The sequence below is a fragment of the Haemaphysalis longicornis genome, unplaced genomic scaffold (genome assembly GCF_048455015.1).
Source record: "Haemaphysalis longicornis isolate Haplotype H1 unplaced genomic scaffold, Haemaphysalis longicornis Haplotype H1 scaffold_2, whole genome shotgun sequence".
In the NCBI taxonomy this organism is placed as follows: domain Eukaryota; kingdom Metazoa; phylum Arthropoda; class Arachnida; order Ixodida; family Ixodidae; genus Haemaphysalis; species Haemaphysalis longicornis.
The window spans coordinates 219,403,671-219,431,145 of NW_027526295.1; the positions used below are offsets into that span (position 1 = coordinate 219,403,671).

A 27,475-nucleotide genomic window follows, 5' to 3' on the forward strand; every position below is an offset into this window, starting at 1 on the left:
TCACTATCCAGGCTGGGACGGATTAGAGCCATTAAGAGCAGGATCCTCACGGCGCTCACGGTAGGAGCGAAGCGAAATAAAGTGGTCCGCGCAAATCAGCTGGGTTTTTTATTGCACATTTTGCAGTGCTCCAGCCTTCTGTCCGCTTCTGCCGAGCAGAGCACATCTTCGGCACTCTCAGTGGCCTGTTTTGGGCGTCTCCATCAGCTTGTTCTCCAGGAACACCCAACTCTGGCGTTAGTTTCGCGGGTCAGCCTTGATGACCTGACGCGAAGAGTCGAAGGCGGCGCCGCAAGCAGTGCTTCAACAACTCTCCGCAGCAATGCAATCAGATCCACAGCGTCCGCAAAGAGTGCTGCCTGGAGCGGCTGCGAGTGATTTCAGCCGAGACGGAGAGTCTCTGCGACCTATCCCAGAGCTGACCGTGGGACCTAGCATTCGCGCACGGACGTATTATGACTACCCTCAGATCGCTCCCTCAACTGCGCCTCAAGGCGATGGGGATCGACCAACACCGCCCAAGGAACCAGGTGGGTCGCCGTCAGTTATCAGAATTTGGAGCTAAATAGTTTTTTTCTTTATCCCGCAGAGCCGAGCCAGCAGCACTCCGAAGTGGCTTTGCGGTTAGGAAGGTATTGTTTACTCGACATAAGCATGCACGTTTTAGAAATTGTGAAATAGTTTACTACAGTTGCATTAGGTATGCACTGCTACCAAGTCGTACAATAAGACAACTTTTACATTCCAGCATCCTCCTTGATAACCTGGTGGCGCAGCCGTGCATAGTGCTTAGGAGGCAGTGCCAGGTGAGATCCAGCAGTTATTATAATTCGGGATTTGCAGATGTTATCGTGGTGATCTTTTTATAGGTTCATAGGGCAGCCTACCGGTATCATTTGACGCCATGGACACTTTTTCCTGTAATTGCCAAGCTGCAGCAAAGACAGGTAATGTGACCCTATTTGACAGTGAACGAATTTATAATGTGCGAAAAAAATTGAGTGAAGTGCACGATTAACATCAATGTAACTTTGTAAGTCTACTTTTCGCATCAGGGTCAACTACTGCTCCCTATGTGAAAATGGGATATCGGAAGCAGCACCATATTTTGTGGGGATAAAAAGACAAAAGGGATTATTTAAGCGAACTGTCAATGGGTGAGTCAAATGTACCCCGATCCGAAAGGCTAAAGGTACATCGGACATACTAGGATCTCTCTTGCAGTCAATGAGTGGAAGCAGTTCGGCTGGTTGGGTAAAAATCAAGGCAAGCTGCTCTCACCGTGACGTGTAAGGCATACGAGCGTGGAGCACCTCTGGACTGATACAACAAAGTTTGTGTGTCGTGCCGCATCTTTAGACTCCCAGTACTGGGCAAGTCTGATGTCCACAAGGATCTGTGTCCCACGTATCATTTGCCTCTGAGATTAGGGTATGTCCGACGTACCTTTAGACAGAGCATTATTTAAGGGCTCATTGACCGTGTGTCACTGGGAATACTTTAATTCCTTTCCGAATTTTTCTCCTAGTAACTTTCAGCCATTTATGGCAGGTGGCATAAGACAGCTGGGGGGTTACGCTTGGCCGATGCGAATTTGTTGTGTCCATTTCTTGCACAAAGCCATTATGTGATGGTTTTTGTTTTCTGTTTCTATGTCGGGTGGTAGTATTATTCTGTACCATCTGTGTGTGTGTGTGTGTGTGTGGGCTTTGCAGGGCTTAATAACCCTCTGGAAAGGTGCACCAAGCATGTTCATTGTGCGTGGCATCATTGTGGTGGTGGAGACGGTGCTTGCGGAGACGACTGCGCTTCCTCGGTGAGTAGTGTACTTGGCTGCAGCAGGAGCAGCAGTGGCTCACAGTGCAGGCATACTTTGCAGGGAGCTCACTTCGCACAGCTCACTCCGCCAGCTGGGGCAGCATCTACTTCTCAAAAGGTGTGTTCCTCCTGCTGCTGGTGGCTGTGCTTGAAATAGAAGAAATTTGAGTTGGGTGCGAGCATTTTTCTTGTCATTTTGCTTGTTTTGCGTCCTGAATCTCTGCTCTACCATAGCCTACAAACTTCTGAGCTTTGCGTATTTCCTCAGTATGTTGTCACTCTTTGTTTAGCGCAGCAAGTATTGAAGTGCCTCTCCGCCCCTCTTCCAGCGTGGCACTGATGGTGGCCACCCCGTTCAGCTGTGCCAGCCTGGTGGAGGTGGTGCAGTGTGAGGCCGCGAGCGAGCGTCCAGGCCTGCTGGACTGCCTGCGCGAGGGCCTGGTGCGGCTGCTGCCGCGCACGGGCCCCCGGCGGGGCCGCCTGCTGCCCCTGTGGCGCCTGCTGGGGCCCTCGGTGGCGCACGGCCTGGCCCACTACCTGCTGGCGACCATGGTGCGCTGGGCCGCCCTGCAGCTGCTGAGCGCACACCGGGCCAGGCAGCGGCGCCAGCTGCTGCTCGTGCGCCACCAGGCGGGACTGCCGCCCGACGCCCGGGGCGACGCCTCGGTGGGCACTGTTTGCTTGCCTACTAGCGCAGATGCACTCGCTTGCGCGTGCGAAAATAACGACACATTGTCGTCCAAGAATTAAGTGGTGGTCATCCATTTCTCCACACTAGTGTAGGGGAAGTAGTCGTGGAATTGCAATCCTCTTTAATGACTTCAGCAGTTGAGTAGACAGTAGAGTAATAACTGTGCTGTATGGCCGTTTCAAAGGCCTTCCGAAAGCCTTTGAACCAATTGTCTATCGAGTGCCCTATTGTAAATACATGGGGTGCACTTGTAAGTGGGCGTCCAATTGTCAATTGAAAGCTGTGTGTTCCACAGGCACAAATCGCCATCGTCCCTTTTATGGAGCAGGATTTCACTAAACAACAGAGATATCCCTCATGAGGAGAAAAATAGGGGCATCTCATCTACTCATCATGTTAGGAAGGAACTAAATGACAAGTGTGTGTGTGTGTGTGTTTGCACGTGCACCCATCATTTCTCATCATATTCCATGTTCTCATACAATCCTTTGAAAGACAAGTTAGCGATGAATTTACTTACAGCATCTACATATCTGCCATAGAGAAGGAGCAGTATGATCCCCTTTTCCTCGCATCAGGGAGGATTAAGGGGGCTACTGGGTCTTTGGGACCAAAAAGTTGCCCAAAAAAACATTATTTTAGGTACAGTCGAGTCCACTTATAACGATACCGTTTATAACAATATATCGGATATAACGATGAACCGATATGGCACCGTCAACTTTTGTATTCTTTCTATGGTAAAATAAACCGCTTATTACAATGCTCCAGTGCCACGATATCGGATATAACGATTGAATTCGGTTATATTGTGCACCAAAAGTGCAACAGGGATGACTCTAATGACGCGGTTGCGCAGCCTATTTAGGTAGTGTCTTCGTAGGAGGCCCAATGCGTGACACAGTCCCTCAGGAACTTTGTTTCCGCCAAGGACATTTACCTCAGCTAGGCGAAGCACCTATAGATGCTCTTGGAAAAGATTTGCGCTAGCTTCACACGTGGCAAACAAAGGTGACCGACTGTGGCTTCTTTTCCACAAATTAGTAGTAGTACGACCTTGCTGGCATTCGAATAAAATAGTTTGAGCTCTGTTCCATCTTTTTATTTCGCAATCCGCTTATAACAATTATCGATTATAACGATGGGATTTTCGTGGCACTTGGATATTGTTATAAGTGGACTAGACTGTAACACTTTTCTCTTGATTTGCACAGTTTTTACTCCAAAAATTTCATACATGGAACACTACCAGGTACTTGTAAAAGCCATAGAGGCCCGATTTCAACAAAAAAATAAATATTTTCCCATAAGTCTCCATTTTTCGCCATCAGTGGTATGGCAGTGATACAAAATTCTTGAGAGGTACATCCCAGAGTGTAGTGCAGCTAGGAAGATCATTTCTTTTGCACTGTGAAGCTGAATGTTTAAACCATGCGATATGGGAAGCAGATTTTGCCTTTTGTGTTTCAGTGGTTGTTTAATTAGCATTATTTTTAATTGGTTAGCAGAAGTAGTTCGAACTCAGAAGTTAGAATTGATATGTGTATGTGACTACAAAACAAAAAAAAAAACTGCTTCCCATATTTCCTTCTACACAACTTCTGGTATCTATTCATGTCTCACTGGTAATCTTTTGTTGAATAGTTTTTTCCCTATTGTTTTCAAGAACAATCAAGGAAAACTTTTAATTAACTCGAAAACTAGTTATCTCACATCAAAACTAATTAGATATTTTAAATCTGCTAAAAAACTGAACAAGCCCATGAAGTTTTATCAAAATTGGTTGGAAAGCAAAAAAAAAGTTTCCAAGAACAGTGTGCCCCCCTTAAGATGAAACACCTTTCATGAAAAGCAGGATTGTTGCCTAAATCTTTTTCTCTTTGCACTAATGTGAGTAGCATGACCATGATTGTACTTGTGCTTGTACTTCTAATTGTACTTGTGGTTCACATTATCAGGGGTGAGACAGCTGAATCAAGTTTGGGAGCAGTTTGTGGAGCAGCTAAATCTCGATTTTGGAGCAGAAGAACCTTGATTTGGAGCAGTTAACGACATTTATTACGTCACCTTAGGTGCCCAAAAGCTCAAATATTTGGCAACTCGGGGGGGGGGGAAAGAACTTTTTAATCGGTTTTGAACGTATACAACACTGAAACAGCCTCTTAATAAAGTTTTTCTACCAGAATATCACGAGGTACCAAATGCACTACCTTTTTACAAACCATTTTTAAATTCTTAGGCTCTATGTATAGATAGCATGGAGTTCCGTTGAAAATATCAAATTGAAAAACTAAGCAATCGTAAGGCATTTTTATTATCATGGGAATGCCGAAATTATTATTTTTGTAATCCCAGACTCGGCTTTAAGCACAAGTGTAGAGCCACGGCAAAAGTTGCGCAAAGCGGGGTGACAGTCGTCGCACCCCACCAGCTTTCCCATTTCAAACACTAAGTGCACGTTCACTACGATCGATCGTAATTCGAGTAACGTTGATATGTTTAGCCATCTCCCTTTTGGCATTAAATTTCACTTCAGATAGATGAACCATTATTACTAGCATGCAATAATAGCTCGTCCCGCTATCGGACACTGCTTGAGCATTTTGCGGCGATGTAGCCTGCGCCGCCCCTTTTGAGGTGTCGACCGTCCCATTCCCGCCGCTCGCAAGCTCGCTGTCAAAGGCAGCAATAACTCCGCGTTTTATAACAACGCAATGAGTCCGAAATTTCACTTCAAGCGCGAACCGCGCCTCACACGAAACGCGGCGAATTCGCGGGCAACGCGTTGTTTTCTATGAACTCCACCTTTCGAGTGGCGCAACTTCCCCTAACAGATCAAACTAAATGTAAATCTAGGCACCCCCATAACCAAAAGCACGGTAGAAATCTGTGAAGAGTGGTCAGCCTGAACTACGAGCAACTGCTTCACCCGCTGGCCATGTTTTCCGATCCTCGCCATCCTAAGATGGCGTCGCCCCGTATACGTACGTAAAGTCGTTCCGGAGATACGGCGCTCAGAAAATTGCCGTTTTGTAACTTGAACAATTAACTTGAACAAGTTTTGTCGCCTCAGTAAACATTAGTATTTTTATACAGGACTTTGCAATGATTTTCGATGGGAAAGCTTTTTTAAAAACATACAGAATATAACATGTGCAGCCCGACATTGTGACTTCCGAAAAAACTATTTCGGGGACCATTTTATGCGGGTTTTTTATTGAATGAGTCAATTTTTACAAACAGCATCACCTTGGGGGTGCAATGGAAAATTATGCGGTCAGTAAGCATTTTTCCCCACTGAAACTGATGGGAGAGTTAAAAATTCGTTGCCTCTCAGACTGTTTTGGACCAGTTTGGCGCAATTTTACCAATTTTCAAGCTTTTGGTGCATCCTGGCGCAGGAAAACAAATTTGTATCAGATCTTCGCAATATACGCAGCTGTCTCACCCCTGCATTATAATAGTGAGAAGTGGGTTTTGTGCCTTTGCGCAAAGATTGGTTTTAAACCTTTAAACAATATCCGTCTCATTCCGTGTAAAACGGGAACCCACCAAAAGAGAAAAGCCATTGAAAATGTCGTAGCATGTTTCTATCACATAAATTTCATCAATCACCTTCACAATTTTCTTTTTGTTTGAAGTGTTATTAAAAAAAGTACTGACACAAAATTTCAGGCTGGGATAACTATGTAAAAGGCTTCCTTTATATGTGGAGATTTTAGTAAGCATTCAGTATAACATATTTTAAATGCATTTTAATCTTTGCCTGCACGAGAAAGCTCAGAACGGATACCCTTTTGCAATCGGCATCAGCATGACGCCATCTGCTCCTCCAGCCTGCCCGGCACGTGGAGATGGTAAAAACCACAGCCGGTCTGGGCTCGCTCCCTGTTGGTTTGGTGGTGCGTACTGTGGGTTCAAAGTAAATTTGGAGGTGAAATTTGAGTGCAGTAAGTAGCAAGCATGAGCGCAACACGGCGTGCTGCATCTATTTTCCTGTTGTGACTGTGGCCGTTGTATTTGCCGAAGCGGGTGCCATGGCAATTTGAAAAGGGGAGTGAGGTGGAAGCAGACGGCAACAGCGTCACTAGAGAAGACAAGACCCCTCGCGAGTTCTGGCCCACTCCACCGATTTCGGGGGAGCAACTTTTCTTGCTCCATGGAGCGATCTCAGCTGCAACGGCGTTCTTGATTTGTGTAATTGGAAGAATTTGATTGCTCCCAATGTGCCATTGGAATGCGTCTGCTCCAGAAGTAGCAACAAAGTTACCCTGGATCTGCCTTTGGAATTGAACATTTGTGTCTAACTAGTCGATGTCTCACATGGGTGTCCGTTGCTGCTGTTACTGCAGGAGCCCTACCACGAGGGTCCCTCCTTTCTCCAAGAAATGATGGCTTCGCTGATTGGCTCCTTTGTGGCAGACGTGCTGCTCTTCCCGCTTGAAACTGTCTTGCATAGGTAAGTCGTGTCCCATCAGCTGCTGTGCGACCGAGTGTGAAGAGCTTTCTCCCAACTTTAGCAAAGCGCTATTGCTAGCCTATGGGGTTGACCCCACTTCAAAAGTATGCACCAAGCATTGCCCCGCATCTGTAGAACTTGCAGAACTCTTGCTCATGCTGAGGCTTTATGGAGTGGTCGCATTCGATGGTTCTTCTTGGTAGTAGACTACAGTGGTAATGCTTCTTGTTTCATTTGAGTGGCCATTGGCTGCGGTTAGAAGTCTTAAAATTTAGAACAGTTAGTAGAGTACTTGATTGAATAACAGGTTACTTGACATTCACGTCAGCCAAAATTTTGGTACTCGGCAGCAATAAATAGTTTTTTTTTGTGCGTGTTTGTGTGAAAGTTAGCACATGCATATGTGGGATGCATTTCCTTTTCCCTTTTTTAGTGTTACGATATCCGGGTGGCATCTCTTTCTCATGCTGAGGCTCAGTCGCTTAATGTGATCAAAACAAATTGAGGCGGGGAATGTGACCAGCGCTCAAATGCAGTCAAGCGCCATGTGTACCATCCTATGAAGCAACTACTTCACGGCACTGCCTTTTTTTTTTCTATAACTGGAGTTTGTAGCGCAAGTCCAGCTGACATCCACCAGGAGCGTGCATCTTGAAAACCCGCCACCCAATGCTTTGCACAGGTTGTACCTGCAGGGCACCCGGACGATTGTGGACAACCTGGACACGGGCTGCTCGGTGACGGCCATCATCTCGCAGTACCAGGGCCCCGTGGACTGCTTCCGCTGCATAGTGGCCGAGGAAGGGGCCGCGGGACTCTACAAGGGCTTTGGGGCCCTGCAGCTGCAGTACACCCTCCAGGGGGCCCTGCTCAAGCTCACCCACATGCTCTGCCAGGAACTCTGCCCACACGTCCTCTAGGCCAAACAACGTCGCACTGCGCAGCGCAACCAAGCCCTCACCTAGTCTGCTGGGTTTGCCCACCGTTACACTCGGACTTGCGCAGTTTTCGCCCTCCCTTACAAGCTGGCTGCACTGGGTGCCACTCTTGTGGCATTTCCTGATCAAACACTTGTGCAGTGTTAGTGTATGACAGATGCCACTTTTGTGTTACGCGAAGCCAACGGTATCTGCTTCACTAGTTCGCACTGTGTTGGGGCAACACTAAACATGCCCATCGTTTGCACTGTACGTCCGCAGCCCTGTACTAATGGCACTGCCTTCGTGCAGGAGGCAATAGGGAAAAACTGCTCGCTGATGCTGCTTAAAGCCTCAATTGTGCGAGCCAGCCTTTTTGTGGGACGGCGTAATGTGGTTTTGTGTTGACCTGCACAATGTAGGGAACACTAGCCCCACCTGAGAGTATAATTTTTCAGCCACTTTTCAATATTCCTAACACCACTGCAGAGCCAAGCAATTTGTTGTACTTCGAGTGGCAAACTATTCCCTAAGTCCCTGTACACACACAACTGCTGCATGGCAAACCACAGTCTGGCATTGTGCCAGTGGAGCATGGGCATTAGACCTGCGAAGCTGTGGCAGTAGAAATGGTGGGGCGATCTTTATTGAGGACTCAGCTGAAGGTGGTCTTCTTTCCTTGGAATGGCACCAGTGCCTTCTGGGACTGTCGCTTTGCAGCCCAGGAAGGGTGCAGGTCTGGTCACGTGCAGGGAGCAGAGAAAAGATGGGAGAAATGTTATTTAATTCACTGTGAATTACTAGATGGTAATAAATGCTGTTTTGATGCATGCTGCATTTGTCCCGTGCATGGATGTGAAGTGGTAGCATCTCGTCCCACAATTCTACAGCTCTACACAGGTAGACCTTGTTACAACAAACAAGGCGGAATGTCTGCCAAACTAAAATGCAGATCTCTGTACACTGTCCAAACACACAGACACTTACTGCAGACATCCTTGTGCTAGCTAGCTGGCTAGTATTGGGTTACTCTTGCATTGAGAATGCCCCAAATTTCTGCAACGTGTTGGGGATTTTAATGTTACACAGCATGCCAAGCTGCTGGCTTTCATACAGTGAAGAATTAAAGAAAGTCTAGTTTAATCTAAATGATATATTATAGCACATGCAAGCACCACTCAATGTTGCACTGCATGTTTCAGATCTGTAAGTAAGAGTAGCATGAGAGTCCCTGTCGGAATGTTCTTTAAGGGGGCTCACGGGTCTTTGGAGCCGAAAAATCGCGAAAAAACCCATTTTTCAATTTAGCGATATTCGCGTTCGCGAAGTCATTTTCTACCTCTTCGTCAAGTTTTGATGCCCAAATCCACGTAGTTATTTAGAAAATGACGAATAACGGCACGTTTCTAGCTGTAAAATGACGCGAAGCGGCGTCGAAAACGCCGATTTTGAGCGGCGCGCCGTCCTTGAACGACGCGGCGTAGAGCCGCCATGTTGGTAGCGTTCGAAAGCGCCTTCTTTCTTCTTTTTTTTCTACTCGGGCGGCGCGCTAGACTCCGCTTTGTTAGCTGGGAAAATGAACAAAACAAAACGTCAAATGCGCCTTTACTATTGGTCCCTGCTCGTCACGTGGTGAAACGGGCGCTCCTCATTGGCCCTAGTCATCAGGCGCGGCCATCTTTTTCAACTTGAACGCAGCCATTTTGGAAAAGCCGTCGGACGGGAAGCATGGCAAAACCGTACCGAAAGTTCCGCAGCGCTCACAAATTCGGCAAAAAACGCAAAAAGGTACGCTGCAAGCAAGCTGAACGCCTTCGGGAACCTTCAACAGGCGTCGCAACCGACCATCAACCCGCGGCAGATGAAGCGGCGGCTCTCAACGCGACCGTCGGCGGAGCGGCGGCCCTCGGCGCGACCGCCGGCTGTTCGAGTGATTCTGGTGAAAGCGGCCGGCAGCAGCGAACGCGGCTTGACACGACGTTTATGACTCCTGACGATCGTCAACAACTTCATGAGCGAGCCGAGGCGATAACAGCCGGCTTATCGTCTGCATCGGGCACAGAGCGCAAGCTGCGGACTCTCTGTAGCAGTGATAACACCGAGCCGTCAGCATCGGCGCCGACTTACACGATAGTTGACTTGTCGGCTATCAACAAACTTCTGGAGTTTGTTGATCAACAACAAAAATTACTCCCCAGGAGCATTTTGATGCTTTTGGCTGCATTCCTTGATGTGTATGTATGTAAATAAAGTATTCACAACATTGCATTTCGTTTTTTGCGATTTTCTCAGTTCGACTTTTTTTGCCTTGGAGCAGTCGTTTGACAACCTAATCTCCACTAATACTGATCAGATTTTGGTCATTCTTGTATTTTTTAGTGACTGAATAGCTGGTGAGTGCAACTAGACCATTAGATAATGCCCTATGCATCAAGATATTTTTTATTATCAAAAGTAATTAGACTAAAAAAATGGTAGTTTTTGAACACTAACTTTTCACATTCATAACTTTTGAACTAGCAGAGAGAGGAACATGCGGCTGCTTTTATTGCACTCACGGGTTCTTCCTCAATTCACCAGCATGAAATTTATAGCCACCAAGAAAACTATTTTTTCTAAAAACTTGACAAAAGCTGCAAACAATAAAAGTAGCCTAAAATTAAAACATTGCACTTTGTGCAAAAACTGGTGTCAGATTTGAAATCAGCATAGCATAATACATAAACTTACAAATTTTCATGGCAATAGCTCAAATAATAAAAATTTTAGCTCTAAGACCCATGTGCCCCCTTAAGAGACAAACATGTTGCACGCACAAAGGGGAGTATTATTATTTGCCTGCCCCCTTTTTTCGTGCAACACGAGAATCATGTTACAAGCGGACGATGAGCATTTGTCATTTGTGATGGCAATAAACTTGCTATTCTGTTATTGCTATGGGAACACCTTTCAGGAGATGCAATATTTAATAGACATCACAGTAGACTTCGGGGGAAATTTAAAGTAAGCATAGGCGGGGGTGGCAAGCTTTGCAGGGTGAAGAAGTGACATTACTGACCACACACAAGCAGCAAAACAACAGTTATCGTATCAAACCGTGGACATTCGAATTTCAATTTGGTTTGAAAACCAATGCATCGAGCCTGCTCCTCAACCTTTTTGACATGCACTTATTAATGTCATGTACGCACATATTTTGACATTTCTTTTCTCCCTTTGTCACAGAAGTCAGCACTACAGCCTGGTTTCAAAAACCCACAACACTGTGCCTAACGGCAGAGTGCCTGGGCCTTTAACCCGCCACAGTAATGGATTACTTCATAACTCCGTTAAGAAGTAATCCGTTAAGACGCTGCTGAATTCTCAAAGACAAAAAAGGAAATCGTGGCCCCTCAGCTGACTAGTCCTTACCAGTGTCCTCGGGGCCCTTTTTGGCGCTTGGCGGAGTGGCCCGCTTGGCGGCTGGTGACTGCCGAGCGTTGCCCGCACCTGGCCGGAAGCCCTCCGAACGGCGTCCCTGTTTCCAACTGTTGCCAGCCCCCGCACCGGGCCTGAATTCCGAATTCCGGCGCTCTTTCCTGTTGGGACCCCCGGGAGGGCCCCCAAAGCTCCTGCTCTGGTTAGGGAAGGGCCGCTCGCGGAAGGCAGGTGGCCGCTGCTTCTTGGGTGGCGGCGACCCAGCAGGTCCAGGGTCCGCTTTGTCACCGTGACAGAAGAAGGGGTCACCAGCGGCAAACTTCCTGCGTACGCACAAGGATCGTCACTGAAACAAGGGTCGCGTCCACAATGTGGTCTTCACATGATTTCAATGAGAAAAAAAAACCGGCACGGGCGGCAATTTCATAGTTCCAGTCAAGTAACTGGTCTGTAGCTCAAAGGGCTTCATGCTGACAGACACAGCCGTAGAGTGAAGACATGGGGTTTTTACTGTAATAACAGACTGGCTGCGCTACTCTAGTACTTCATCTAAGCAAGCCCAGTGCAACTGTTGCACTTTACCTCTTCGAATACGTTATGCCTGATGCAAGGCCACTAAATGCGTAAGCCAAGGTGAGGATTTTAAAGGGGCACTGACACAAAATTTTGAAGGCGAGATAACTTCGGAGATAGATTGGTGGGAACACATATACATCACCTGCAAAATATCAGCGGCGAATACAGCCTATAACATTTTTAAAATCAATTTTAAAGTGTGCGAAATGCAACCGAGCGGCCAGCAGAGGACCACGCGCAATCGACATCCCGAGGATATTGTGTAAATAAACAACGTCCAAACACGTCACGAGTTTGTGTTTGCCGCTTCCGCACTGCCGGCGTTTTTCGCCCGGCTCGCAGCTCCAATCGGAGGGCCGGAGGGCGGAGCTTCTGCTCTCGAGAACGAACGACCCGATCGTTGGCGGCGGAGGCGCCGTGATTTCGTCAGCTCATCGGGCAGCTGGCCGCGACCAAAGTTCTACAGCGATTCCAGGCACTCTGTTTCTATTACTGTTTATTACCATTGGATGCGAAAACGCGCCGGAGGCATGAAAAGCCCACTGAGCTAGCCGCACGGTCGCTGTGCAGGCGGCGGCCACGGCAGCGAAGTGGCCCAGGCCGGCGCAGGTAGCTCGAGTGATAGGTTGTTACCGCTGCACGAAATTGTCCCCAAGTCCCGACCATGGTGGCTTACACGAGAAAGGAGTTAATGATGCGATGGCGGGTTGCATTAAAAATTGTCATCTGCACTGCTTACGAGAGCGGCACTCGAATATCCGCCACAGTGCTAAGCCGAACACATCTGTAGGCGGACCTGTAGGCAGACCGGCCGGCTGCTCCCAGCGCGCGTCTTGCCACCCACCGTCTCGAGCGTCGCGCGTCGTTCTTTAGCCGCGGTAGCATTTGCACTCGCAGCGCCTGCGTCACATCCACGGTCGCTTTTTAATTAAGCGCCTGACGAGATCAGTACGTGGGGGCATTCGCAGAAACTGCCGTCGATGCGGATTCGACAGTGCTACGGCGGCTCTGCTCTGTGATATCCCTCCGACGGTCACGTGGTCAGCTTTGTTCACACAAAATCCATCGTTTCGCAGCACTCGCTGAAACCGAAACTGTGACTGGCCGCATTTAAATGCCTCTAATTAAACGACCGTCGCACGCTGAAGCAAATGAGGTTTCTACAGGTTATAAGTAGGTCACTAGCTACTTATCGCAACAAAAAAAAACAAGATGCAAAATTTTTGTGTCAGTGCCTCTTTAACGGTTCACTGCAAGCAACAAAATGGCTGTGCTTTTGAGTGGTATGGCCACAAGTACCACAACATTTGTTGCAATAGAACTGACAATGTGTTTGTGGATACATGTATTCCCTGTAGCTTGAGCAAATCCTAAGCCCTTGGAGGAAATAAGCCTACAATCATTAACAATGGTTTATAGAGTGCCTTAGCTTAAATTGGCTTTTGAAAGTGATCAACAAAAATCGGTAACCTTTCTACTCGCTAGAGACGCTAGATGTTTTTGAATTGTAAAATTTTAAGATTAAAAAAAAATCCAATGCTGCACTTTCAATAAAAAATTTACTAGAGTAGATTGCCAAAATAAACATGAGAATAAAAACAACAGCTGGTAGGTTTTCTCATTCATGCATCGCGCTTTTGAGCATGACCTAATATCAGACGCTGCCCTACAGCATCACATACAAGCAGCTGCCACTTCTATCAACATGCACTTGCAGTGCTCAAACACTTCATGTAGTTTGTCCCGAGCACCATAATAAGTGCAGAGCACTTTACGGGTTTGCCTTGTCTTCTTAGCTTGCTAACGGTTGATGCGACTGCCAGAATCGGGCGGCACAGCGAGATAACGGACCCAAGTACAGCCTTTTGTATCGGGGTCACGGAGTCACGCTGAGGCTTCGAAAACCACGCAGTTTAAATAGTCATAACCATTAAAACCTCGCGAACCGCTGGCGCTTGTCGTACATCTCGCCATCTAGCGCAAAGAAAACTGCAGGTACATTTGAGGCAAAATCTGTGTATATAACCGGCAGCCCCCGCGCTCCTTTAGCTGGGAACGCTCGTTGGGTTGGTTTTTAGTAAGCGAAAAAAGCGATTGCGCAAGAAAGAAATGGCGCGTTAAAATTAAGCAGAAAGGCTCCAGCCGTGCAAGAAACAAATTACGCGTTCGAAATGACTCATAACAGCTCCAGCATAACTAATGCAAGCACAAAAAGAACAGAACTCCCACAGGCGCAGTTTCAAGCAGGGGGTGCGCGACCACTGCAAAGGTGGGAAATTTGAAATGCAGCAGTGAGCAGATAACGGCGCTGCAGCTTATTATGGCGAATTACTGCTCTGCACTTCCGACAGTTTTCACATTGAGTGGAACGGCTCTAATTTTTTTTTTTTTTTCTAGGAAACTTCTGCACTCTGCACATTTTTCAACGTTTAATGATGGAAAAAGAACCGTTGCCCATCTTTCACACTGTGGACAGCCACAAAGGACAAGTTAGTGTTTCTCGTCAACTGCATCCTAGTCGAAAGCAACCCCACAACAAACCTGGGCGGTGGCTCCTCTGCTTCCTTGGTTTGTGCAGCAGCATTGGTCACAGCCTTTTCCGCATCACCAGAGCTCTGGACAGGAAGACTGCAACGCAAAAATAAAGGTACTTAGTGCCCTCACAGCGACTCGGTCATCTTCTCATTTCCCAATCAACGTTTAACTCTTTCGGGACCGCCAGAAAAAGTGATGAAAAAGGGAGGTCTCGCTACAAATTTTTTATTGCATAAAGCAAAGGCACCATCTTGCCTTAGCATATACCAAAATGCAGCTAATTATTTGTTCTTTGACATACAATACCAAGTTTTACTTCTACAGTGACGATAGAAGCATGAAAAAATCTTAAAGTAAGAACTTTGTAAAAAAACTACAGAAAAAGCTAGAAAAAAGCGTATATATAAGAATATTAAAAAAGAATAAAAGTATTTCAGGATATACAAAATCTAACACAATGCTTTGTTTCTTCATCGCGCAAGTTTGATGCGGCTAGGTGTAACTGGTTTTTTGTTTTGTGCGCGATCTCTTTGGCACTACAGCCATGGCTACGTCGTCGCCCAGGTACACGCCGGGCTCTCGTTTCGGCAAAAACTTGATCCCTTTCTGAGATGGTGGAAGATCACCACCATAGGTAGTTAACACCCTAGCGAACAAATATAAACCAGCCAGAACATATTTCGAGCATACACATCTACTCCAGAGCCAATTGAAACCGAAACCAACACCCACCTTTGAGCGCGATTTGATGTTCCAGGCTGATCGACACATGAATCCTCACTCGAGCTGAAATCCGATCTCTAAAGCCGCATTCCGACTCTTCACTGCCACTCTCATCGTTAAAATCCACAGTAGAAGGCGAAGATATGCGAGACGAGATGAGGCGGATTTCTTATCGCGCTCGCGCGGGTATGACGCCATGTTTGTTTATATTCGAAACCACTGCCCGTCAGAATAAAATATCTGATGCGTTGCCGCCTGGCGATAAAAAAAGAAACTTCACAAAAGAGAAAACTATAGTTTTCAAACTATCTCCTAGATGTCGCTAGGTGTTCCATCGAGCGAAAATTTGTATTCTGCAGGCTCATGAAACCATCGATCATATGTGATCGATGGCCTATGGAGCGGTCCCGAAAGAGTTAATAATGGAAAAAGAACCGTTGCCCATCTTTCACACTGTGGACAGCCACGAAGGACAAGTTAGTGTTTCTCGTCAACTGCATCCTAGCTAGCCATCTGGCATGCAGTCTAGTCTAAAGCAACACCACAACAAACCTGGGTGGCGGCTTCTCTGCTTCCTTGGTTTGCGCAGCGTTGGTCACAGCCTTTTCCGCATCACCAGAGCTCTGGACAGGAAGACTGCAACGCAAAAATAAAGGTACTTAGTGCCCTCACAGTGACTCGGTCATCTTCTCATTTCCCAAGTTGTTTAAAGTAAAGGCTGGCAAGACGGAAAGAAGATGACAACAGGAACTAACCATCACAGACAACGTCCCAACAACTGCAAACAGCAATGCCTGGTTGTAGGATTACGTGGAAGGACACTGACTCCACATGGAATTGTGCTGAATAACTAACAAAATAAATAAACAACAATGTGAAATTTTTTGCACTTAATTAGCTCTTTCGCTACCGCCGGAAAATTGACTAATTTTAGGGGTCCAAGAAAACATTTTTTTTTCCTGCTAAAAAATTGGTTAGGCACTAATTGCAGGAGCACAAAATGCAGATTATTTAACGGCATTTCCAATAATACCAGTTTTTTAAAGGTTTTTATATATCATAGTTTGTAAAAAAAATATCAAAACCAAAATTTTTGTCAAGTTCTCGAAAAAAATGATAAAAAAGGAGTTGTGTATATCAAACCACCGGTAGTAGAAAAAAAATTAGAATATACATTTTGTAGGAAAACATTTCAAAAACACGCCCTAGAAAAAATGTAGACTTGCGCGGAACAGTTTGTCAGATATAAAAAAAAAAATGTTAGCATGCACGGTGCTCGCGTCTTGCGGTGAAGCCCAACCTCCAATTCAAAATGTGCAATTTCGGGTGGTTTCCTGGAATAAATCTGGCGGTTTGTCATTATCAGAGGCACCAATTTGCCCCCACATAACATAACAACATCTTGTCAATGGCTGACTTTGCATTTACAGCGATCACAATATTTGGGACAAGCACGCAATGCGGAAAAAAACATGCATGAAGTTTAAAACGGAACGCCGTGGCTGATGCTTGTTGTCGTTCACGGTCAGTTACCTCTCAAAACATAAAGCTGAGCTTTATTATCATCTTCTTACTCGCAATTGTAGCCTTGCTCGCAAAAATGAGGTACGATGAGCTAGAATCGTGCCCTGCTATCTTTGGCCAAGTAGCAGTTGCACGCTGAAAAAGATCAGCACAACGAGCCTCCTCTATTGCAGCGCCACCTAACATTTTTCAAATGAAACAGTACAAAAACCTATCAGAGTCTCCGTCCGAATAGACAGTTCAACTAAGCAGCAACATTAGACACCCGGATATACCCTCGCATGGAAACGAAACTGGAAGGCGAACAGCTGGCAGTGTAAGGCCGGTTTGAAGCGCTGTCCTCGGCGGTACAGATATCTGGCGACTGGGTGTGACCTTTTGACTTGCATCTGAAGTTCTTATCGCAGAAATCGGGTTAGGGTGGGGGGAAATCAGGAGCACCGTGCTTTGTTCGAGGATCAGTCCCGGACGCTTCAGGCGCCATGGCAGGTAGCCTTGAAGTTGGGTAACTGCGTAGTAGCGCTAAATATGAATTTCGCGATGCAGAAACGAAACCGAAACTGTTGTAGACTGTTTGCGAATGGTCCTGGGGTAAGTAGAACTACCACAGTACTTAGAACAGCGTGCGCAAAGGCAATAAAACTGCCTAAAATCATAAAGTAGCTTTGCAACCAGGCACTGCTTGACATTTTCAGCCGATTTCTGGGATTATTACTGTCAGAGCGCGAACCTGACGATTGAAAATCGTTTGCTAGTTCCCCATTTACGCCCTGATAGCAAAAAACAAGCGCTGGTGCAGAGTAATTATGAGTTGCACGCATTCTTCGTTGGTAGCAGTAACGCGCGATGACCACGCCCCTTTTCCACACCCAGGTGATTCAAAAGCGTGTCAAAAATCACGTTTCCGTTGCAAAAATGAAAACAAAACTAATTATGAAAGGCCATTTTCTGATTTAACTCCGAACAGCTTTACTTGTTGGAGAAACACCTGGAACGCTATGAAAAGGCGCTCCCAAAAGTATCGATCAAATTGATCGATTTTGATAGGCGCGGTAGCGAAAGAGTTAACAGGCACAAACATGTCATGAAGTGTAACTGCACCCTTTTCGATGAAATAAATAGAAGTAGTCTGGAGAAAGCTGACAATAGGGGTTTTATCAGTCAAAGTCGTGCAGTTTGAACATGTTCACACAATCGGACTCATACCATCCACCATTTACAGAATTGATTTTTCTTTGGCACAAGGCTCTAAACTTGTCTGCTACAGATGATAATGAGCGAAATCAGCTGGGGTTTTTTAAGTGTTGCGTAACAGCAGGCCATAAATTCTCCATATGCATATTTTATTACAGAATGTGGTCTATGCACTAAGTATTTGTACACACATAGTGACACATCACCATGATCACTAGATCACGGTGATGTGTCATGTGTCACGACTGCAATAGGCAGTAGGACTACGATTCTCATGAGAGATGGCAGGTCAAGGTGTGGGATCGCACTGACACTTCAAATGGCTTCTAATACTCTTGCTACACTGGCATCCGAACGTCATTCGAACCAAACGTAATTTGACTCACATAAAGGGCGTCAAATGCCACTCAGAATCCACCATGCTTTATTACAATTTCGACAGCATTTGAAAGCTTTAGCAATCTCTCACCTTGCTGCGTGGTGCTGCTGCTGTCCAGTTCTGTTTTTATGCAATAACGCGACAATTTTAGCAGCAGTATTTGGTAGTAAAACGATATCAAGCTATAAATAATGCAAGCTTTGACACGGTTTTTCTTAATTCTAACTAGCAATCAAGAATTTTTTTCATACTTTTTTTTTGTGCTCTGTGGCCACATTAGTTTGTCGCTTGGTCGCATTGGTGCTGAGAGTATAGAAACATTACATCTTGATATCATGCGAGGGAAAGTTTGACATCCACCTGAATGCAGCCATACGGCTACAAAGGAAAGCTATACAGCTTCCTCAGGAACTTCGCAGTTGAAGAAAAATTCGTCCTGGTCCAGAATTCGAACCTGGGACAACCGCTTAACCGGAGCAGTCGCTCTAACAGCTGAGCTAACCAGGACGCTAGTTGTTTGTAGCGCGAGAACGAATTGATCAACAACTCGAAGTAAAGGACAGGTGTTAATCGACCAAATTTAGGGGAAATCCTCAAGGTGGAGTAAGTTTCTGCGAGGGAAAGTTTGACATACACCTGAATGCAGCCATACGGCCACAAAGGAAAGCTGTACAGCTTCCTCAGAAACTTCGCAGTTGAAGAAAAATTCGTCCTGGCCCAGGATGCGAACCCGGGACCACCGCTATTTCCAATCCAATCCAATCCAATCCAGTCGCAGCGGCAGCAGCTCCGGTGCACCAGCTGTGCGCCGTGAGACGTCACTGCTCTTCGCGCATGCGCAGCACGGATCTCCAGGAGCCAAGCGAAACTGCTCAACCTCAACCAGTGTAGCTCACGCTACCAAAAAAAAAAAAAAAAAAAAAAAAAAAAAACATGCAGTTATGGTTTTACTGAGGCTTTTCTCCTCAACTTGTGAAGTGATGTCTTGGTAAGAAGCGAATCACAGTTCCCACTCGTCTGCACAACATGTCGACATAGAGAGGGCTCACAATAGGTCATATAAAGCCACAACATCAACGCCATGATGAACTCACCCTGCAACTGAACGGGAGGTGTGTGATCTCTGATACGACAGATCAACATGGTCGAACTTTCAGTCAACAGCGCGGGCGAGTGGCGTAGGCAGAAGTAACCGCATTTAAAGTAAACTGGGTATTTGTCACCTGTTTATGCTCTTTCGCACGATTTTCTGCCGTTCTGCTAGCCAGTATTCTTGCACAAGCTTATTGACACCTGTCTCACGTAGCCTGTAATGTGACTTGCACGAACATGAAACTTCTGACCCGATGAGATAAATGACTGAAAGCTTAGAATGAGAATTTACTACATAAACACGTTTATCGAAGGAACCCCGAGTAGTTGGAACTTAAAACTAACCCATAATTTACTCATCAAGCGCAAAAATAATTAGCAAGAAGCAGTGATACAGCGCCGAGTCCCAACTTTGGTCCCACCCATCACGCAGTTCGATTGCTTTCCTGTTTCCTCTAATAAACAATTCTGTTAACGTTGTTTCATTCATTGGATATGCTCCGCTTTGGCTTACTGCAGAAGCGTGCACCGTAAGTTGGCGGTTAAAGCTCTGGGTTGATTAGAATTTATGACAACACACCGGAGTGCTGGATTACAGATGCGAAGAGGCTTTTATGCCGCAGTTTTCTGCCGCACGCGTTTCTCCCATCGACAGCTTAGTGGGTAAGGTGTGTGACTTCTACGCAGGCTGGTCATAACGTTGGGCTGGCCCGGCGGCCGCAAGCTGCTTCTGACAATAAACGTTTTTCTCTCTCTCTCTAATCGCATACGGAGCACTTCTTTTTTTCATCACCGGTCACGTTGATGGAAAAGTGTTAATGGCAACGGATAAGGATGCATTATTTTTAAAATATGGGGTTTGCGGCTGTACAGAACAATATACACAAAGACCATTTAACTCTCGAATGTCCTTGATGTGACGTCACTGCTAGTTGCGCTGCCAACCGACGATGCGCGCATGGTCGCTTGCGATGTGCCTCAAGACGAGAATTTCAAAGGCGTCTCCTAAATTCCAGAAGCAATGAACTGTGAAAATATTTGGGATTTGTGTTCTTAAAAGGTCGTTCAAGCAGAAAAAATCAGGCAAAGATTAAGCATTAAGCATTTTCTCTTCACTTGAGGGGAAAGGGATCGTGATGAGGTCGTAATTTTCTCTTCCCGTAAAAGGAAAGAATTTTCTCTTCATGGCCCCTTTAACGCTGACTTGGAACACTGTTCGCAAGAGTGCAAGAAATGGCATTTCAGAGCCCCAAATGTCTCTCAAGGTGCTAATTCTACTCGATTGTCATTCGAGCTGAACGCCATTTCCGAACACAGTGGAACAGCACAACTTCGCATTTGAGTCAGATGACATTCGGTTCGAATGACATTCGGATGCCAGTGTAGCAAGGGTATAATAGCACGTTGTCCTGTCATAATCGTTCCTCTCCGTTCTAATTTGTTTTCACACTTTCTACCATTACGAGTGTTTACAAACTCACCCAACTTCCCCCCCGTTACCTTTCAGTGGGACACTGGTGGAGAGCAAAAGGGAACGACATGCCCTGAACGCCACGCCCTGAACGTACACCATGACGTCACCGCCCCATACCCGCCCCTCACTAAAGAGCAACATGAAGAGTGGGATCTAATCGCACTTCTCTGCTAGCCTCCAAGGAGGAACTATTCCATCTAATGTAAAAGTGCCATCTCCAAGAAATCCAAATCTTACAATAGAGGGGGGGGGGGGAAGGGGGGAATCGACCAACCAGCCCCTTGATTTCAGAACGTAGTGTATGAAACTTCATAGCTGTGTTACCAAGTTGGAAGAACCCTCGTTGCGCAATTCTCACTTCAGAGCACAAGAACCATGAGCTCAAATTCTAGTGCCAACAGCACGTCAACATTAGTTTTAACACCTGCTCTGCAACAATCCACATACAAAAAATTTAAATGATGGGTTCAGTTAAAGGCATATCATGCTCAATAAAGCACTGTAAAGGTATCTAACACTAATAAAGCAGTGAAACCTGCACAGGAAGCTACATTAAGTGATGCAATTTCAGTTGTAACAAAATATTGTGCATTACAATCCAGAAAATTCCTGCTGAGCATAGGCCACCTTGGATGTAAAGGGGCATTTTACACCTCAACTATTAGTTATGCCATAATAAAGGGCTAAAAATCTATATGAGCTGCAAACCCTTAAAGGAGTACTGACACCAAAATATTATGTTCCTTTTTTTATTTATTTTATCAATGCTTAAAGGGCTGGCAAACCCGAAACAGCACTTTAAATACTTGAGCGCGCAATAATAAATTACATTGAACGGCCTGAAAATTGTCCGTTTTGGTTTCCCGCGCTTCCAGCCCTAAGGGCGCATGTGACAGAATCACGCAATGACCTCACCGTTTTGTGCGGATGTCAAACCCCCGCAAAGGCTGGAGGAGGCGTTGTTTCGACAGCCCCGCTGCCAGAGCTGAGTGGGTGACCTGCCTGAAGGCTTTAGGCCTAGCATTGCGGTAGAAATTTGATGACCGCTTTCAGTAAAAGACCTGATAGCAGCTTCTGTAGCGATTCTGGGCTTTATTATCGGCTCTTTTCCCATGTGTGGAACTTTATTTTTGGTAAGAGTGTCTTTCTAGGCAATGGTTATGCCTGCAGCTCTGTCTACATGTATGACTTCAAGAACGCGCCAGCGCCCAATCGCAGCTCGCCGGCCCACACGCGTGAAGTGACGTCGCGAGTTTCTGGCGAGCGTTGGAGGCAAACGGCTACGTCACTTCTTTTCTTTCTCACGAAGTGATGTCACGCTGATGTCCATTTGCTGCGCACCGCTCTGCGAGCTGTTCCATCTCACATTTCTGCTGACATTTCCGCCAGGGTATTCTGCTGTATTAAGGAAGCGAACTGTGCAATAATATTAACACCAAAAATTGGTGTCAGTACCCCTTTAACGTGCATTTCGCCACACAGGCGTTCTTGCTTTAAACCTTGGATGCAGCCTTCTTGTAAACTTTCTACACTAACCCCCGCAGTGTGGTTCCACATGATAGCAAAGAGCATGCACTGACATTGCAACAAACGAACCCCACATCCCAGCCACGACATACCCTTTGGGCTTCCCGCCAGGCGACTGGGATTCCTTTGCAGTTCCCGTGCTGCCCTTGGCTGTCACATTCGCCTTTCCAGTTTTTTTCACCAACACCTTCTTCTTTGCGAGTGGCCTCGGAGCACCCGTCGATGGGGCTTCGGCAGCTCCAGGCGTGGTGTCCCCCTTCGCTGCCGACTCTCCTTTGTCGGATGAAGCAACTGGACCCTTCTTTTGGCCAGCTTTGCCAAGCACCTTCCTCTTTACTTGTGGCGTGGACGTGGCCAAGGGTCCGGTGTGTGGTCCTTCCGGCTTCTCCTTCTTTCTGGGCACAGCAAGCTTGCGCTTTTCCCAGGCCTCGTAGACCTTGGGAAGCCACTCTTTCCAGTCTTCGTTTTCCTTTCTGAACTGGTCGATTATCTTGTGCACTGTGGGGCGGCCAACGAGTCGGGCCACAGCACGCTGCTCGGGCGTAGAGTCCTTCTGCAGCACGGACAACAGGCAAGTGTGGATCAGCCAGAGCGACATTTCTGAAATGTCTGCAATCCGGTATTATTGATATTTTGTACAGTGAGCTCGGACAGTAGCTGCTGAGAGGCTGAAGCGATTTTCTGCATCAGGGATAGTGATAATGCAGTCTGAAATTTTTTATTCATCTAAGTGACGATCCGACCTTTATTTAAAACTTCCGGGTGTGGATGTGCATACATGAAGACAACCTGCCTCTGTGTGCTTCCATGACTGATGGCCAGACATTCCTGGTGAGTGGCTCAGACAACAAATGTTTAGCCAGGAGCACCAAAGAAGCACGAGTGGAAAAAAAAATTCTCGTCAGTCAGGTGCCAAATTATTGAACAGAAAAGTTGTGGAATCTGGACCAGCTAGAGAAGAGTGGTGGAAGGAGGATGAGGTAAGCTCTTCAAATCTCGTCAGTCCCCATTGATGGCAGCATGTGTACAACATTCCGGTCGAGTTGCCATTAGGAGGGTTCATACAAGATTCAAAGACAAGAATTCAAGGATATTCAAGGACTTGCAAGGACCTATCAAGGCATTTTCAAGGATGCAGGCAGCACATGTCCGAAATTTTTACTACTGTTCCGCTCGCAGACTTAACACTTGCTTCCTTCCACTAAAAAAGAAAAAAGAAAAAGAAAGGAAGAGGCCCCAAGAAAAATTTTTCTGGTACAATTCCACCTTCTGGAAGTGTACAAGTTCAGTGCCACCCCCAATAACGTTCAAGGAGCTGTGCATAAGCCTGAACATCTTGAGCACCACAAATGCCCTTAATACAGTCTGGAATAGCGAGGAACCTAAAACAATACCTCCCGCCACCCTCCTCCCCAAAACTTTTTGATTTATTAAAAGCAGTGGGGGGTGGGGGTGCTAGTAGAGTCTACTGATTCTACCCACCATCATACGCGCCAAAATTAAATCGTCCAATAAAGCCTAGTAGGCGCTAAACGCACTGTGTTCTCACGTTCAGTCTTGCTTATCTGTGCTCATTTTTAGTTCATCCTGCAGTGTCAGCTCTGTTTGTTTTCGAGGCATGGTGTGGCATAGCCATGGTGGGGGGGGGGGGGGGGCATGACAGAAAGATACGCGAAATGAATAACAGGACAAGGCAATGAAGAAAGCAGTGCCAAACATGGGAAGAGGACCCATGGCAGCTGTTCTCGTCTGATGCGGGGACTTCGTTCCACATGAGCTATTGTCTGTTCCACACGAGACGCATGCCTGTACTCCCAAACAAAGCTGGCTTGAAATTAAACAAGCATGTTTTTGTTGGGGACAGTGCACAGCTACACTGACAAGCAGGTCACATAATCTGGCCTCTTTTTTTTTCATCTTGCAAAATAGCACACACAAACAGGAACAAGAAAGGAAACACGGACAAACGCTTTTAACTAATAATTTAATTGAAAAAACTTTTCTTATACCCCCGCTGCGCTGCACCCAACAATGCAAGGAACAATCGACAGCGCACAAATCAAAACAATTTCACACTCATTAATTTCATGCGCATGACAACATAAATGATATCTCCTTATCTGATAATGCTAAGGATGGGTGACTTACACTGTCTTCATTGCAACGGTTTGCAAGGTTTCTACAATTGCTCTTCTTTGATAACACTGTCTTTGATAACAACCTTCTTTTGATAACACTGTCGTCCTGTCCAATCATCCTAATAAAACATCGAGAAATGGTAGAGGCCTTGCACATTTTCACTTACAGTGAGGACTGTGTAAGCCGCCCATCCTTAGCATTGTCAGATAAGAATATATCATTGCTGTCCTCATGCATATGAAATTACTGAGTGAACACGTTTTGATGAATGCACCGTTGAATGTTTTTTGCACTGTTGTGCGCCGCACTGTTTTTCCAATTAAATTATCAGCCGTTAGAAGCGCTTGTCCGTATTTCCTTGTCCCCGTTTGTGTGCACTATTTTGCAAGATGAATCAAATCCAACTAGGCCAGCTCGCAGTTGTTCCTCTTTTTTTCTTGCCTAAAGAATTCAGGGGTTTTCAAGGGGAAGTAAAAAAATTTTTGGCCTTTTCAAGGACCTTCAAAACTGAGTTCTCAATTCAGAGGGCTTTAAGGACCTGTACAGTCATGGACAATTCAAATACGAACCGCAGAGCGCACGGCCGAAGATAACAGTACCGTCACCTGGCAGCGGCCGTGGAAAAGACACGGACATGCGCAGTTGAGATATCGGGAGCGAGGGTGCGTGTCGATATGTCGCCCTCTGATCACTCGCACGCTTGCTTTGTCGCCATGCCGCAAGAGCGATGCGGTGGGAGGTACTGTGAGCTCGGCTCACATGAGCGCCTGTTCCCCGCGTGTGCCAGCGTCACATTGGCGACATAGCTTTGCACGTGGAATGCAATAACTTGAGCAAATAACGAACACCTTGGTCAGGCCCAAATCATGCTCAGTGCTGCCCGCTCCGCAGATTTCTACTAGCACTGAGGTGCCTGCCAAAAAAAAACGAAAACATCGGGTTGTCAAAATTGTTGTGCAAGGGCAACTGGCCCATAGATTCAGCTGCCAATGGTTTCAGCTGCCTATCTTCCTAATTTTTGGAAATATTAGAATTCCGCAAGTAATTTTCCCAGCCCACGCAATTGTATATCATTGGAAACAAATTCTGGTGCTATACATCTATTCTTTGCTACAAGCACTGAATCCGCGAGGCGACTCAGCCATCACTCCGTCACACATAGGCGCATTTTTGGCGGCCAGCGAACTGTTCAATTCCAGAGCCATTGCACCACGAATGCAAAACAATGCAGTACCAACAGAAGTTCAGCGGCATGCATTTATTTTTGTCTCCATTTCTGTGCGCTCGTTTTCTTCAGGCAAGCATGATGAGCTCAACAGTATGCCTTACGAGAATGCGCAAGCGTTTCGGACGCAACGACTGGCTGCAGCTGCAAGCAATTACGTGCCGCATTGCTCTCAACGCGACCAACACCTTCAGCTGCGGCGGCAGTAGTACTTGCAGTGCTTGCAGCGCTCTTAAGGCATGGTGACAAGCCAATCATGCGAGCGAGGAGAGGGTGACATATCGAAGTAAAACACGCACTGCACGCACCCGGCATCTCAACTGCACATGTCCGTGCGTTTTCCACAGCCACTGCCAGGCGACGGTACCAGTATCTTTGGCTGTGCGATCCGCGGTTCGTATTTGAATTGTCCATGACTGCACGAACCTGCCATTAGGAGCTTTGCTGCAAACGGAAAAAGTGCTTCTTGAAGCCCACAGACACTTCTGAGTAGGCTGATGATAATGATGATTGTTTTGCAGTACAGCTGCAAGGCTTCATATCAAACCTGCAGAGTAGAAGCGTAGCTTACCGCTAGTGGGCGCCAGCAGTTTTGTAATTGCATAGCGACAGAAACCACGTGCTACATGGAAATTTTAAACAATTCTTCAATGTGCAAGCATGGATTCAACACCAGAGCTGGATCACTTGTAGACCTTTTGCTCCACATGGGCCTTTTGTAGACCTCACTGTGTATTTGCCCTTCAAAATCATCGACGTACTGACTTAGCAGCACAGCACTTATGGTCCGTAAACCAATAATCACATCAGATGCACCGTGAATTATGTATTTGCCTTACCCGAACAAGCACATTCTGCCATGGCTCTTCGGCCGCCAGAGCTTGTCGTGCTACAATGAGAAGGTCAACTTTCTGCAAAAAAAATCAAAGAAAGACATCATTGAAACACAGGCCAGCGGCCCTACTCCTCCTGTGCTACACGACAATTTGTAGCCGACTTACCTTGAGGAATTTCACCTGATTGTTCCAACGTTCTCCCTTTTGCTTTTTCCTTTCTGCATGAGGACCCCTGCAATATGTGAAAAACAAAAACCCTCGCTTAGCATTTACTGTCAACACAGCGAGCTGCGCGTTCAATCCCTGCAGCGATCCACGCTTACGCAGGGCACAGTCACAAAAACAAAACAGCACAACTTACTTGGCCTCCCCAAGTTTTTTTATCTGCCCCATCATTTTTCGAATGAGCAAAACCCTTTCCGTCTTGAGCCTCCGGCGAAGGTTCAATACCTGCACATAAGGCATGCAAGCATTAGAAATGACGCCGATGACGCCGATCAGCAGTAAAATGACCGCGCAATTAGACGTACCAAGTTGTTAACTGCGACTTTTTCCATTTCCCTGCAGGTGGACAAGTACAGCTGCTACTTCACGTATTAATTGTAAGATGTGCCAACACGCTCATGCAGCCACGTTGAGTTCACGCTCCATGTGCGCGACAAAAGCATTACTTCGCGGGCGCCGCCATCTTGCGTTTACAACCGATGATGATGATAATGGGCCTCCTCGATTATCACTTTTATAACTTTTTCTTCCTCCATGATCATGGATAATCCGCGGACTGCCCGAGACGCGATCCGGAGCTCGATTTTCCAGTGTATTCCTATGTGAGTTCCGGTCCGAACGCAGACCTCGGACTCCCGCGGACCGTCCAAAGGCTTCTTCTTCTTTGAATCGGGGTAACGGCATGCGCCATCTAGTCTATCTTAGTAATTTAATTTTAGTGAAC

The 27,475-nt window shown here is 46.4% G+C and overlaps 2 protein-coding genes across 3 annotated transcripts; one reads left to right on the plus strand and one right to left on the minus strand.

Moving 5' to 3' along the window:
• LOC144169937 (mitochondrial outer membrane protein SLC25A46-like) lies at window positions 1-8,720 on the plus strand. Its single transcript, XM_077699390.1, has 10 exons — window positions 1-60; window positions 127-530; window positions 590-632; window positions 749-806; window positions 870-947; window positions 1,716-1,816; window positions 1,880-1,936; window positions 2,148-2,484; window positions 6,862-6,968; window positions 7,651-8,720. The coding sequence occupies exons 2-10, from the start codon at window positions 323-325 to the stop codon at window positions 7,886-7,888; spliced, it is 1,227 nt and encodes a 408-aa protein (XP_077555516.1). The 5' UTR covers window positions 1-60; window positions 127-322; the 3' UTR covers window positions 7,889-8,720.
• On the minus strand, window positions 8,504-27,239 carry LOC144169936 (uncharacterized). Of its 2 annotated transcripts, XM_077699388.1 has the most exons (9): window positions 27,057-27,237; window positions 26,888-26,976; window positions 26,692-26,758; window positions 26,530-26,601; window positions 22,419-22,879; window positions 15,689-15,772; window positions 14,420-14,506; window positions 11,297-11,625; window positions 8,504-8,623 (listed from the first exon to the last, which is right to left on the minus strand). In XM_077699388.1, exons 1-9 carry the CDS (start codon window positions 27,081-27,083, stop codon window positions 8,541-8,543), a joined length of 1,299 nt encoding a protein of 432 aa, XP_077555514.1. In that variant the 5' UTR covers window positions 27,084-27,237; the 3' UTR covers window positions 8,504-8,540. The 2 variants fall into 2 exon arrangements, with proteins under 2 accessions (XP_077555514.1, XP_077555515.1); XM_077699389.1 differs by lacking the exon at window positions 15,689-15,772 and having other exon boundaries at window positions 27,057-27,239.
• Between the last annotated feature and the right edge of the window lie 236 nt (window positions 27,240-27,475).